The sequence below is a fragment of the Gracilinanus agilis genome, chromosome 2, assembly GCF_016433145.1.
Source record: "Gracilinanus agilis isolate LMUSP501 chromosome 2, AgileGrace, whole genome shotgun sequence".
NCBI classification, from domain to species: Eukaryota; Metazoa; Chordata; class Mammalia; order Didelphimorphia; family Didelphidae; genus Gracilinanus; species Gracilinanus agilis.
Window position 1 is genome coordinate 489,307,707 of NC_058131.1, and position 14,722 is coordinate 489,322,428.

General features: G+C 36.0%; 1 protein-coding gene and 1 non-coding gene across 2 annotated transcripts in view; both read left to right on the top strand.

Annotated features, from left to right (window-relative positions):
* TSHR (thyroid stimulating hormone receptor) overlaps positions 1-14,722 on the top strand; it is a 161,872-nt gene that overhangs the window by 66,607 nt on the left and 80,543 nt on the right. Inside the window, exon 4 of the mRNA XM_044662117.1 lies at positions 12,158-12,232. Within this exon, the coding sequence (XP_044518052.1) occupies positions 12,158-12,232 (75 nt within the window). The remainder of the gene's footprint in view (positions 1-12,157; positions 12,233-14,722) is intronic.
* Positions 6,234-6,340, top strand: LOC123238366. Its single transcript, XR_006505562.1, has one exon. It is a non-coding gene; the product is annotated as a U6 spliceosomal RNA (small nuclear RNA).

The window sequence follows — 14,722 nt, forward strand, 5'->3', positions numbered from 1 at the left end:
AACAACAACAAAAACAGAAAGATACTTGAATCACATTTAATAATGAATTCACCTGTGGACCTGACTATTCTCCTTTATTCAACTGAATTCAATATTTATTAGGAATTACTACTATGTGCCAGGCACTGTCATAAGTTCTTGGGATACAAAAAAAAGGAAAAAGACAGTTCCCACCCCCAAGGAGTTTATACTTAAATTTGGTTTCTGAACTGCCTAACTGTTTAATAGAAAACCCACAGGGCATGACAGAATGTACAGTTTCATGTCTTCGATTCATTCAATAGAGATGTTCTCACCTGATTAGCTATCATGGCTAGAGTATTTCATTTTATTTTTTTCATTTTAAGTTTAGTGTGATGATTGATTGTCCTCCATCCTTCCATTTCTTTCTGGAAGCTTTTCATGGAGGCATTATGTTGCCCAAAATCTTTCTTACTAGAGTCAGAAGTGATATAGAAGGCATAGCAGATACATTGTAAGAAAGCAAGAAGGGATGTCACACTGTAAAAAAAATGCTAATTAAAATATAACTGATATAAAGTCCTTGACCTTCAGCCCAACATTTTACTTCTTTTTTAGACAAGAAAATAATTTTGTGTTCATTTTTGACACCATTGAGCCTCCGGATTTGTATGAGTTTTCCTATATCTTATCCCATCTTTTCTCTCTAATGAAAATTCCAGATAATATACTGATGCTTGGATGTCCAAACCCAAGCATTTTTTTCTCCATTAAATTCTTGCCTATGAATCCCACCATCAGAAGATATCACTGGGGGTCTATTCTGACCCATACCTACAGAGGTCAGTGCACTCAGCAGATCATCCTGGTGAAAGGACAGTAGAATAGGAACATTCATAAGGCTTCTCTATGTGGTATTTTCTAATCTTTTGAAAGTGAAACTGAAAACTAAAGAAAATCATGCTGAGTTCTCTCCATCTACTAACAGATGATGAGCATTTTAGGCTTATGAACCTGTCTATTGACCCAGTGCTGTCTTTGGAGACAGAGTCTTGAGATCTCCTATCATTTACAACTTGTGTGACTCCAAAGAGATTCAACTTTCCTGAGCCTCAGATTCTTCCTCTGGAAAAGCGAGGGATTTGGACCAGATAGCATTGAAGGTCTTTTCAGCTCAGTCTATAATTCTATGATCTTAAATTCTGTGTAATAGCTGGGTAGCTCAGTGGATTGAGCACTAAACCTGGAGTCAGAATGACCTTAGTTCAATCCAATCTTAGACATTAGCTGTGTGACTCTGAACTAGTTTTAAAAATTAATTATTTTCAGTTACATGTAGAAATAATTTTTGAAAATTGTTTTCTAACATTTTAAGATTCATATTTTCTCCCTCCCTTCCTCCATTTCCTCAAGGCAGTAAATAATCTGATTTAGAATATACCAATACTTTCAAATACATATGTCTACATTGCTCATGCCATGACAGAAGACACATATCACACGCACACACACACACAAAAAAAACTCATGAAGAAAATAAAGTAGGAGATATGCTTTGATCTGCAATCAGACTCAAACAATTCCTTTTTGGTCTATGGTTATCATTTTTCATCACGGATCCCTTGTGGATATCTTGAGAATTTGCTTGCTGATAATAGTCCTTCACAATTAATTAACATATAATATTTCTGTTACTGTATACATTGTTCTCCTGGTTATTCTCACTTCACTTTGCATTAGTTCATATAAGTCTTTCCCAAATTTTTCTGAATTTGTCCTGTTGGTCATTTCTTATGGCACAATAGTATTCTATTACAATCATATACCACAACTTGTTTAGCCACTCCTCAAGCGATGGACAGCCCCTCATTTTCTAATATTTTTGCACATGTATGTCTTTCCCCTTATCTCTGATTTCTTTGCATACAGACCCAGTAGTAGTATTGGTGTGTGTCAAGAGATATGCCTAGTTTTATAGCCCTTTGAGCCTGCTCCCATATTACTCTCCAAAATGGTGGAATCAGTTCACAGTTCCACCAATAGTGTCCCAATTTTCCCACACCACCTCCAGCATTTATCATTTTCCTTTTTGGTCAGGTTAGCCAGTCTGGGAGGTATGAGGTGATATCTCAGAGTTGTTTTAATTTGCATTTCTCTAATCAATAGTGATTTGGAGCATTTTTTTCCTATGCCTATAGATTGCTTTAATTTTTTCCTCTGAGAACTAACTATTTAGATAGTCTGGCCATTTTTCAAGTGAATGCTTTGTATTTTCATAAAATTGGCACAGTTCTCTATATATTTGAGAAATGAGGCCTTTGTCAGAGACTGTTATAAAATTGTTTTTCCAAATTTGTTGTTTCCCTTCTAATCTTGGTTGCATTGATTTTATTTATACAAAATTTTTTTAATTTAATGTAATCAAAATTATCCATTTCATTCTTCATTATGGTCTGTGTCTTGCTTGGTCATAAATTCTTCCATTATCCACAAGTCTGATGGGTAAGCTTTTCCATTTTCCTCTAGTTTGTTTATGGTGTCACTTATTGTGTCATTTATTTCTTGATCAAGTTGACCATTTTGACTTTATCCTATTGTATGGTATGAGATGCTGGTCTATCCGTAGTTTCTGCCATACTATTTTCCAGTTTTCCTGGCAGTTTTTGTCAAATAGTGAGTTCTTACTCCAAAAGCTTAGTTCTAGCCTTGAAGTTTCTTTTGGCTCAGTCTATGATTCTATGACTTTTAGTTCCTATGAGACAGCTAGGTAGCTCAGTGAATAGAGCCCTAAACCTGAAGCAAATATGACCTTAGTTCAAATCTAGCCTCAGACACTAGCTGTGTGGTCTTAAGCAAGTTATTTAACCTCTGTTTGCCTAAGTTTCTTCAACTATAAATAGATAATAATAGATGTTAACTTATGTCTCAGTGTTGTTGTAAGGAACAAATGATAATTTTTTGTAAAGGGCCTGGCACATAGTAAATGCTTACTAAATGCTTATTTCTTTTTTTCTATTAAATTTGCCTCAGAAAAATCTCTTCTTGAGATGAACTCTAAGCCCTAAGTTCAAAACATCTTTAAGCAATTGGAAAAAAGGATGAATGTGTGAGGGAAGTGAAAAGGATTGATCAGATTTAAAGAATATGATTAATGGAACAACCTAGAAGAAGATCTCCACTGTCCTATGAATCTATCCATTGCTTAGTGTTATCCAGCATCTTAAGTATTAATTTTGATGAAGGAATGAATAACATTCATATTTACTATATGCGTAGGATAACACAAAACTGAGAGAAATAACATTGGATAGCAGATTAAAAATCTAAAAAGATCTCCATAAATTTGGGTGCCAAGCTAACATAAAATCCAGTTGGGATAAATGTAGAGACACAGCATAGCAGAGTGGATTGAGGACCATCCTTAGAGTAAGGAAGACCTGTGTTTCAGTCCTACCTCTGACAAGTATTAGTTAGGCTTGCTTAACTCAGGGAAGTTATTTAACCTCTCTGTGCTGAGACAATTCTCCTAAGACTATAAGTTACAAGAGAGTTGCTGATCTGCATTAGAAGAGGGAATATTCACACCAGCACCATAGGACCATAAGCTTAGAGCTAGGAGGAAAAATCAAGGCTACTGAGACCTATCCCCTTGTTTTACAGATGAGGAAACTAAATCCCAGTAAAGTTAAATGACTTATTCTAAGTCATAGGAGTAGTAAGTGACAGAGCTAGAATCAAACCTGGGTACCTGACTCAATGTTCTGTGCTCTTTCTACTGAACCATGGGTCTCCTCACTTTGAATGCTGCCTGATGAAATCACACTCCACTTTTCCCTTCCCCCCCAAATATTAAAGTCTTACACTTGTCTTCAAGTAAGTACATTATTAAGTATAGGTATGGTTAGCTAACAGTTCAGACAGATTTTGGGGATTTGGGGGGCTCTAAGTAGTTGACCACAAGCACAGTATAATTGGCAATGGGACAGAGGTGCCAAAAAGTTAGTGAAATCTTGTCTTAAGAGATTTAAAGAAGTATAATGTTAAAAAATGATGGAGGTAATCATTTTACTGTACTCTGCCCTAATCAAACGATAGCTGGAATATTATGTTCAGTGTAGGTGTTACATTTTAGGAAGAACAAGAGATGTGGACACATACCAAAGCAAGGGATCAGAATGATGAAGGACCTCCAGGTCATCCACATAAGAATTGGTTGAAATAAATGAGATTTTAGAAATTTCACAAAATCAGGCTTCAGAATGATAAGAGAAACAATTCCTAACAATTCATCCTGTTCAAAAGTGGAGTTTATTGTCTTTTTTTACTCCATTACTGGAAGTTATCAAGTAAAGGCCAAATTGTCTCTCATTGGCATTGTTGCAAAGAAGATTCTTGTTCAGGTAAAGGGGTACTGCTTATATTTCTGTGCCTCTGTAGCAGAGCCAAGGATAGATTCCTAGACCACTCCATCCAGGTTGATATTGGTCCATTATTGCTCCACTTGCAGACTGTTCTTTCAATCAAGTCTGAATCTAGCCAACTGTACTGTTCCCTCATCTGCAAAATGAGGTGGAGAAGCAAATGATGAATCATTCCATATCTTTGCCAAGAAAACCTTAGATGGGTTCACAAAGAGTCAGGCGTGAATGGGACCAACTGAGCAACAAATATAACTTACACAAAAATAGAGATTTGAAAAAAAAAGATAATAATGAAATCATTTATTTTGAAACCTTTTTAGATAATTACCAAAAGAGCAGAGGGAGTGAAAGATTCTGGACTTCCTCAGAAAGAAACTTCCTCTGCTAATCGAAATTTGCATCTGTTCAGCAACCTGTGGTTTTTAAGACTTTCCTGGGGGGCACTGAGAGGATAAGTAATTTGCCCCAAAGTCATATAGTTAGGATACTTCAAAACCTGAACTTGAACCCAAGTCTTCCTAATTCTCTATCCACAATGCAACACTTCCTCTCATGATATTTCAGAAAAAGAATATGAAGGATGGGGGGAAAAAAATGATTCTTTTCCTTTCTAAAGGATTAATATTAGAATCTCCCACTTCTTCCTGATTTTAAGGAAGGCTAAATGATTTGGAATTCTCCACTCTAAACTATGATAGGTATATATTTAACCCCAAGTGCTCTTTACTAGACAACTTGAGAACCTTCTAGTATGAGGGACAACTAACCAACCAACTAACGAGCTACAAATTTCCTGTAGGAGCTGTTAATCAATCAATGAAAAATCACTTATTGTACCCTTATTATGTGCAAGGTTTTTATGTTAAGTGCGAGGATACTAAGATCGGTCATTACTCTCCAAGAGCTTACAGTCTGATGGAGGTAGACATGTAAATAACTAGATTTAAATAAGACCATACAGAGTAGATAAAAGTTAACTCAAAGGGGAAAGCAATAGGCAATTGGAGGAACCAAGAAAGGCTTCTGGCTAAAGATGAAATTTGAGACTTAAAGGAAGCCAGAGAAACTAAGAAAGGTGAGAAGGGAGAGCATTCTAGGCATGGGAGGAGAGAAAAGGAGAGGCATTCAATGTAAAGGCACAGAGCTTTGGGTATGATAGCTGGATAGAAGATAGCTGGATCAAAGGATGTGACAAGGCATAACACGTAAGAAGGTGGAATTATAGGAGGGGGACAGGTTATACAGAGCTTGAAATGTCAAAGAAAGGGCATTATATTTGATCCTAAAGGAAATAGGGATTGACTGGAGCCTGAGATGCCTAGAGGACACACAGTTCCAAATAACCAAAAGATAGTTGACAATGTAGAATTGGAACTCAGGAGAGAAACTAGAGTTAGATAACTAAAGCTGAGAATTATCTGCTTGGAGATCTCATCGGAGCAGATGAGACCAAAAAGAGCAACTAGTATTTATTATACTGGTATTGGTTCTCTAATTTTTAAGAATATGAAGTTTCATTTTTGTTGGTTTTGTTTGCTTGTTTATTTGTTTTTGCTATTCCTACCCACAATGATTTTGACAATCATAGGATAAATAGATTAGGGTTAGAAGAAATTTTTAAGTTCATCTAGTCCAACCCCCTTAATTTTACAGATTTTTTAAAAATGAAGCCTAAATTAGAGGTAATGTAATTGCTTAAATTCAGAGAGTAAGTGAAGAGAGTAAATGATAGAATTGAAATTTGAACTTAGGGTCTCCAATTCCAAATGTAGCATTCTTTGTATTCTATCAGGAGTTTAGCAATGATAGGTTAGAGCTAAAGATACATTTTTACTTTTTAAAAAGAAACTGGTTTTTGCTTTGGCAACACATATATTAAAACTGGAATCATACAGAGAAGATTAGAATGGCCCCTGCTCAAAGATGCCATGCAACTTCATGAAGCATTCTTTACTTGAGGAAAGGGGGTAGCCAGGTAGCCTAGTGGAGAGAGCACCGGGCCTGGAGTCGAGAGGAATCGGGTTCAAATCTGGCCTCAGATACTTACTAGCTGGTTGACACTGGACAAGTCACTTAACTCCAGTTGCCTAGTCCTTGCTGATCTTCTGTCTTAGAATTAATACTAAGGTAGAAAGTAAGGGAAGAAAAAGGAGGAAGAGGAGATGATGATGATGATGACTACTCGTATTTTTTTTTTTATCCCATAGAGGTAGTAAAGAGAGATCCATATTTGAAGTTAAGTAGACCTTGTCACAAATCCTGTTCCTGACATATAGAATGTGTGTCCCTGAAAAAGTCACTTAGCCCTTGATAATTCTCTCAAATATGTCATTCTACATTGGTCAAGTGAATTTCTTCACTGGGAGCTCCCTATTCCAAATAAATTATGGCTCTAGTCTAAAAAAACAAAACAACTCAAAAACTTAGATGTATCTATACACAGTGAAACTACATTTTAAAAAATATCACTTCTTTCCTCCCTGCCTCTGCCCTGACTTCCTATATTAGAGACATGATGTTTAATTCTAAAGCACTTTATGATATTGTCATCTGTTATAACTATCTGTGGTCTCTTGTATCTATTTGAGATGGTAGAAATGATGTACAGAGAGAAATAAGATGACCCTTCTCCTTTCTAACAGTTGCCCAGGCAGGATCCTTCAGGTCAAGGGGTATATCCCTTCTGGACCCACCTGGGGTTAATCGATATGTTGATTTGGGCTCTTTAGCTAGGATAACGACTTGTATTCTGACTGCGTTTTCTCCCTTCCCAAACAAGCTTTGAAACTGCTTTAGGAAGGTACTTTAAACTTTATATATTAAACAGGAAGGATAAGGGTAAAGGACTGTGGTATAGGAGACCCTACTCTAATTATTACTAATGAAATCTCAACTGCTGACAGATGAAGAATCAATGTAGCTCTTCCCTCTGGTTCAGCCTGGCCAGGACTAAACCAGAGTAGGTAAACTGCTGGGAAATCTTCAGCTTCTTCTTCAGTAGATCTTCAGCCTAACAGCTGAGTTATGTCCACCCTTTCCACCCTCTTCTTCATCTCCTGCCCACTTCCCGGATCCCTCCCAGGCCCTGGGAAACCTAGATATCTAGATGATGAAACTCCTAATATCTAGGGGCAGTAGATACCAAGGTGGTGGTCAAGTACAGGTTGAAAACGGTATCTCAAGTACAGGAAGAGTTTGCAGAGAGATGTTTGCACCCTCTCACTCCAAGACCAGGATCTACCGATCTCCAGCCTCAGCACAGGTCAAAGACCCAGAATCTCTCCTCAGGATTCTCAACTGCCCCTCTTGTCTCTCGCATGTCTCCCTGGGAACATTCCATCCAACTGACTTAGTTGTCAATCAAAGGTGAACTTCAAGCTCCCAGAGATTCAATATAACACATCCCATCCACAAAGGATTCTAGGTCATGAGACTTAGTAAATCAAAGAATAATCATTTAAAACACAGGCAATTTAAAAAAGAAACAAGAACACCATTAGGGGAATAAATAATAAGCAGTATGAAAATAAATCAAAAACAGACAACTAATGCTGCACTTATAAAGAGTTTATCTTTGAAATTGCTCTTCAGACAGGTCAAATTCAAGCTGCAGCACCATTTGCTAGGGGCCACATTTACAGAATGTCATAGATATTCCTCTCAATAGAAAATAATCATCTATAAGCAGAATGATTTCAGAAAAGGCTGAAAAGATCTGCATGAACTGATGCACAGTGAAATAAGCAGAACCAGAAGAAGCAATAATGTACAATGATCAATCATGGAAACTTGGCTACTCTCAGAAATGCAATGATCTGGGGTAATCCTGAAAGACTTATGAGCGGGGAATGCTATCCACCTCCAGAAGAAAAACTGTTGGAGTTGGATAGTTGCAGATCAAAGCATACTACCTTCACATAAATATATTTATGGTTTTATTTTGGAATTTTGGTTCTTACATCATGAGTGTGTTCTTACATCAATGAGCAATATAGAAGTGTGTTTTGTATGATAATACATGTATGGCCCGGATCAAAGTGCTTATAACATCTCCAAGTAGGGGGAGGAAAGGGAGAGAAGGAAATTATTTGGGTCTTATAATTTTGGAAAAATATATGCTGAAAATTATTATGATGTGTAACTGGGAAAATAAAATATATCTGGAATTGAAAAAAGAAAAGAATCATCTGGATTACTGCATAAGTCATTTCCACTGCAGAAGAGAATTTGAATTATTATTAACTTTCATTTTCTTGACAAGATAATTTGGATATTTGTTCCCTACTATTAAAAAACTTGAGAGAAATTTTTACTTTTATTGGTCTTTTTTGAAGCGCTTTTTAAAGAGAATCTGTACTCTTCTTGAGGAGGGCTATAAATTAGATCTCTTGGTAAATTCCTCAGGAAGTCACTTCATTTTTCTCTGCCTCAATTTTCCACATGTAAAATGAAGGAGCTAAGACTCAATGCTTCTAAGGCATCTCCCAGTTCCATAGATTTTTTTCCAATCTTGAATTGAGAAAAAATAATTGCAGAGTTTGTAACAAGGCTCACTTGAATAATTAGTCCATTAAGTACTTTTATTTTTCTTTTCCCTCCTTTTAGTCTTTTTCTTAAGTTCACTCTATAAAACTGACAGTGTTATGATTGCTGCTGTTGTTAGTCCTGACCTGTGATTTCACTGGTGGTCAGATCTCCCAATAAGGAAATGCCTCAAACAATATACACTGACAATTATCCTGCAACTTCTAGACTTAGAGAGTTGGCCAAGACACTGGTTGAGTGACTTTCCTAGTCACACAATCAGTATATATCAAAGGTGGGACTTGATCCCCAAATCATCCTTATTCCAACACCACATCTTGATCCCCTAAGACTCAACTACCTCTTTTTTTTCTTTATTTTGCTCCAGTGACACATTTACACATAAGTTTTTCAAGGTTACATGCATGATTCATGTTGTTTCCCTTCCCTCGTCCTTCTCCTCTCCCAGAGTTGACAAGCAATTCAACTGGGTTATACATGTATTATCATCATTCAAAACCTGTTTCCATATTATTCATTTTAATGAGAGTAATTTTTTAAGACCAAAACCCTAAATTATATGTCCAAATAAATACATGATAAATCATATGTTTTCTTTTGCATTTCTACTCCAACAATTCTTTCTCTAGATGTGGATAGCATTCCTTTTCATAAGTCCCTAAGAATTGTTCTGGACCATTATATTGTTATTAGTAGCAAAGCCTATTACATTTGATCATCCCACAACGTTTCAGTTACTGTGTATAACGCTCTCCTGGTTTTGCTTATTTCACTCCACATCAGTTCATGTAGGTCTTTCCAGTTTTAAAGAAACCATCCAGTTCATCATTCCTTAAAGCACAATAATATTCCATCACCATCATATGCCACCATTTGTTCAGGCATTCCCCAATTGATAGACACTCCCTCATTTTCCAGTTTTTTGCCACCACAAAGAGCGCAGCTATGAATATTTTTGTACAAACAGGTTCATCTTCATTTTTTCACTGCCTCTTTTTTAAAAAATTATACCCATTATTTTTATTTCCTTTTCTAAAATTTCCTACTTTTTATTGTGATGACTTTGGGAGGGAGTGCATTGAGGAAGTCCAGATGTATGATTTCATTGGTGTAGGTTTTTTGTTGTTTCAGTTGAATCTGTCTCTTCATGACCCCATTTAGGATTTTCTTGATGAAGATACTGGAGTGGTTTGCCATATCCTTCTCCAATTCATTTTACATAAGAGGAAACTGAGGCAAATAGGTCTAAATTACTTGCCCCTGGTCACATAGCTAGCATCACATAGCTAGTTAGAGATTGGATTTGAACTCAGGAAGATGAGTCTTCCTAACTCCAGACCCAGTACTCTATCCATTGTATTTCCTAGCTGCTAGTATAGGGTAGTCTAGACATAAAACCTACTCCTATTGTCGATGTTTAACTACTTATTAGGAATTTAGAGTCTGAGAGAATTGTCCAAATGGCACTGAGAAGTTAAATGAGTTTTTTGGAGAAGCACAGCTGGTATGTGTCAGAGGCATGTTTTGAACCTAGATCTTCCTGACTTTAAGAGAGTCTTCCCTCCATCAATGACAATAATTACTAGCACTTATGTAGTTCTTTAAGGCTCACAAAATGCTTTACAAATATCACCTTTCTTTATCCTTCCCACAAAAATAAAAGGAAGATGCTATAATTATCCCCAATTTACAGATGAAGAAACTGAGGATGAGAGAGGTTAAGTGACTTGCCCAGGGCCACAAAGCTAGTAAGTGTCTGAGGTTAGATTTAAATTCAGGTCCTGTTCTGTTACTACTAATTGATTCCAGGACCAGAGTTCCATTTACTGTACTACCTAGCTGCTTCACATATTCTTTAATGATATTCAGTTTAGATGAAAACCATTCTAAATTACTGTGGCCAAAAATAAAATCATTACTCCAGTGGTCAACTTTCTAATGATAATGGAAATTCTCTGAACTGTTACAATCAGAATCATTTCAAGAGAAAGATTTTTGGTAAGAATATCAGTTTATTGATTAGGACAGCCTTATAACCAATAAAGTAACAGGTTACTAGCCCTATCCATGGCCAAACACCCCAATGGATATCAAAGCAGTTCTATAAATAGTTTTAGGAGCTCATTATTCAGTCCCTCTCTTGGACAATCCAAGACATCCATAATTCATAAATAACTAATTAAGGTGGTCCATCAAACTATCAGCCCTTCTCCAAAGCAGTAGATGAGACAGAGATCCCTAAAGTACACAGGAATGAATCATTATAAAACATTTCTGTTAGACAGACTTTGGGAAAGGAACTTATTCCCAAAGACAAAGAAAATACAAAAATCTGTAGCCTGGATGGTGCCTGAAGTCCAAGACTTCAATTCTGTAATTCTCTCTAATATAAAAGGATTGGGGCTTTCTATTCCAGGCCCCTCGATTAATTAAGCAATAATGAAATTAAATGATTAAAAATTAGATTATAGAATTAATATAGTATATGAAAAATAAATTCTCACGGAACTTTGATTGGCTAGTTCTAAGTGGACAGAGCTCACAAAGCCTGCACTCAGAGGACTCACTAGAACTTATATACCTTTCTCTGAAGGATATGATGGATATATAAATGAAAGATAACAACAAGAATTTATCAGAGACCACCTGTGTACAGAGCACTATGCTTCAGACTAGAGATTTGTTTTTGTTGTTCAGTCATGTCTGACTCTTTGTGACTCCTTGGATTATACTCTCCGTAGAGTTTTCTTGGCAAGGATATTGGAGTGGTTGGTCATCTCCTTCTCTAGTAGATTAATGCAAACAGAGGAAGAAAAACTAGAGGAGATAAAAAATTAAATAAGACCTGTTCCTTGCCTTCAGGAAGTTTACTTTCTGGAAGAGGGATATACACTAATATAGATAACTATAAAACACAAAATTCATTACATAACATGATAAGTGGGGATTTAAAAAATTCTATTTTGCTTTCAAATCCATATTTTTTCTCACCCTCCCCAATGAGAAATGAAGAATATTTTAGAACATTTTAGAGTAAAGTACCATGTGAAACTTTGGTAAAAGATCTTGGCATGAAAATTTATGTTATTACTAGAAAGGTATGTGTATCATATTAAAGTAGTTGTGTTATATTATCTGGAGTTCTTAGCTCATAGGTTATCTAGAAATTAATGGTATGTTTGTATTTTATAACTCTAAATTTCCCTTTTTTCTTATATTTCTGTGTTTAGCTACTTATCCATAGATGTAACTCTACAAAGACTGGAGGCCCATTCATTCTACAATTTGAGCAAAATGACTCATATGTAAGTATAACAAAACAGGGTACACAGAGGCAAGCCACATCTTTGAATACTTATTAGGGATAATGTCCCAAATTATGATGAATATCATTAATCTCTACTGTTGGTCAAAGTTGAATCTCTTTTTTTTTTTTTTTTTTTGGTGTGTGTGTCCATATAGAATAGATACTTGCATATGTATTTATACATCTAAGTGTGTATATTCATAATTAAGTGTCTGAGGCCAAATTGATCCAAAACCAAGATGGAAGTCTACACATACTCACACACTCGTAGACCTCCATCATGGTTTTGGGTCAGTTTGTCGCAATGACTTCTTATTTTTATAACTGAATTAAATACTTTTTGATATTTCCAGGTTCTCTGACTTCTTAGGTGACTAAGTTCCTTCAGGACAAGGCAAAACTTATCTATAGTTAAAAGGTCTTCATGAGTTGCCATTGCCAACAAATGAATTCTTCATCTGGTAGAGAATCAAATGGCAATGTGCCTCTGTTCTTCACTAGGCTAGTCCTCTGGTGCCAGACTTCACTTGTAGACCTACATTTGAAGTGGTTCTAATTTGGGAGAGCTGATCTGAGCTCACATTCCAGGGCAAAGCCTTTGGGAACACAGTGCCATCTCGGCACCACTATTAGTCACTGGAAGCAAATGTACAGATACTATGTGGGGTGATACACTTAATTTACCTTTCTTAAGTACTACTGCTTCATCGTTATCCCTCTACCATTGAAATAACTATATAGAATGTAGTAAATTTAACATTTCTTGGAGCAAAATTTTTGGAACTCTAATAAAGAGGTACCATAAGGCAGAATGTGGTTGGGCAGTATTCACACCTTTGATTTATTCAATGTCATATTCATTTAACATTCACAACATCAAGTCTCAGACAGCCATCTCTGGGGCAAAATTCCCAGCCCAGCCTGACATAATTCAGTGACCAGGACTTTCTTTTCTTCAAAGAGTTGAAGAGTACTCTAGAAAGAACGAAATTAAATAAAACTTTACATGTTTACTGCTGGCATTAGAAATAGCTTACTGCTTCTTTTTCTATCAAAGCTTTTAAAGATCCCAGGGGGAAAAATTTGCCAATGATTCTCCTTTAAATCTTGAAGTTGGGGGCAGTTGAATAGCTCAGTGGATTGAGAGCCAGACCTAGAGACAGGAGGTCCTAGGTTCAAATTTAACCTCAGACACTTCCCAACTGTGTGACTCTGGGCAAGTCACTTACCCCCATTGCCTAGGCCTTACCACTCTTCTGCCTTGGAGCCAATACACAGTGTTGACTCCACAATGGAAGGTAAGGGTTAAAAAAATAATAATAAATCTTGAAATCACAACCTTAAAATTTTTTCATATGTATAAGGAAAAAGTGTATTATGTAAATATATATATAGTATTTATAACCCAACATGTGAGCAAATACAGGATATAGAAGTTCAATTGAGAGCACAGACAGGCTTCTTATTGTGACACCTGACCCAAAATGCCAGAATAATTTAATGTTCCTTTAATGCTCAATTATAAGGCTGCTTATAAAATCAAGAGACAAAAGTTTAATATAAATAGGTGTGTCTCTACTAGAGTATGACAATAATGGAAAGGGACTCCTTATGAAATATTTGCTGGGATTCGGAAGGTGTTTCTAGAATTTTAACTTACAATATTTGAGTTACTTTAATCATTTTAAAAATCAGAATAAATGTTTTAACCTCACTAGAAACATGTGACTTAAAGCTAGAAAGGATATTTAGGCATATTTTGGCCAAGTTCCTTATTTTACAGGCAGGAAAATTGAAGCTTAAAAAGTGAAATGACTTGTATAAGATAATCCATATAAGAAGGAGCAGAGCTGAGATTCAAATCTAAATGCTGGGTTCCAAACCTCATGCTATTTACTGTATTGGCATTTTTTGAAGCAGCTAGATGGCTCAGTAGATATAGTGTGGAGCCTGAAGTCAGGAAGATCTGCATTCAAATATAGCCCTTGATAGTTTCTAGCTGTGTGGCCCTGGGCAAGTCACTTAACCCCCATTGCCTAGCCCTTACCACTCTTCTGCCTTGGAACCAATACACAGTATTGACTCTAAGACAGAAGATAAGGGTTTAAAAAATGAATAAATTTGGTGTTTCCTATGAACCTATGAAACACTCAATATCATACAGATTTAATTATATTTGTATGCTAATGAATAAAAGGTATTGCTCTCAGGATCAGCATTAGCTCAAACTTTTAAAAAGCACAACTAAATAGGAGATTTATAACTTTCTAGGTCCTTGGGGAAATGAATAAATCATGACATACAATATAGAAATGTTGTGATTATCTGGGGTAAATAATTCGGATATCTTAAAACTAAGGAATAAATTCATTTTATAGATTCTGGGTTCAACTGAGGCCTGGCATATAGTAGGTACTTAATCAGTGTTTGTCTACTGATTGACAACAAATATAGAACTTAACTCCCGTAGTTTTTTTAAATGTGAAAA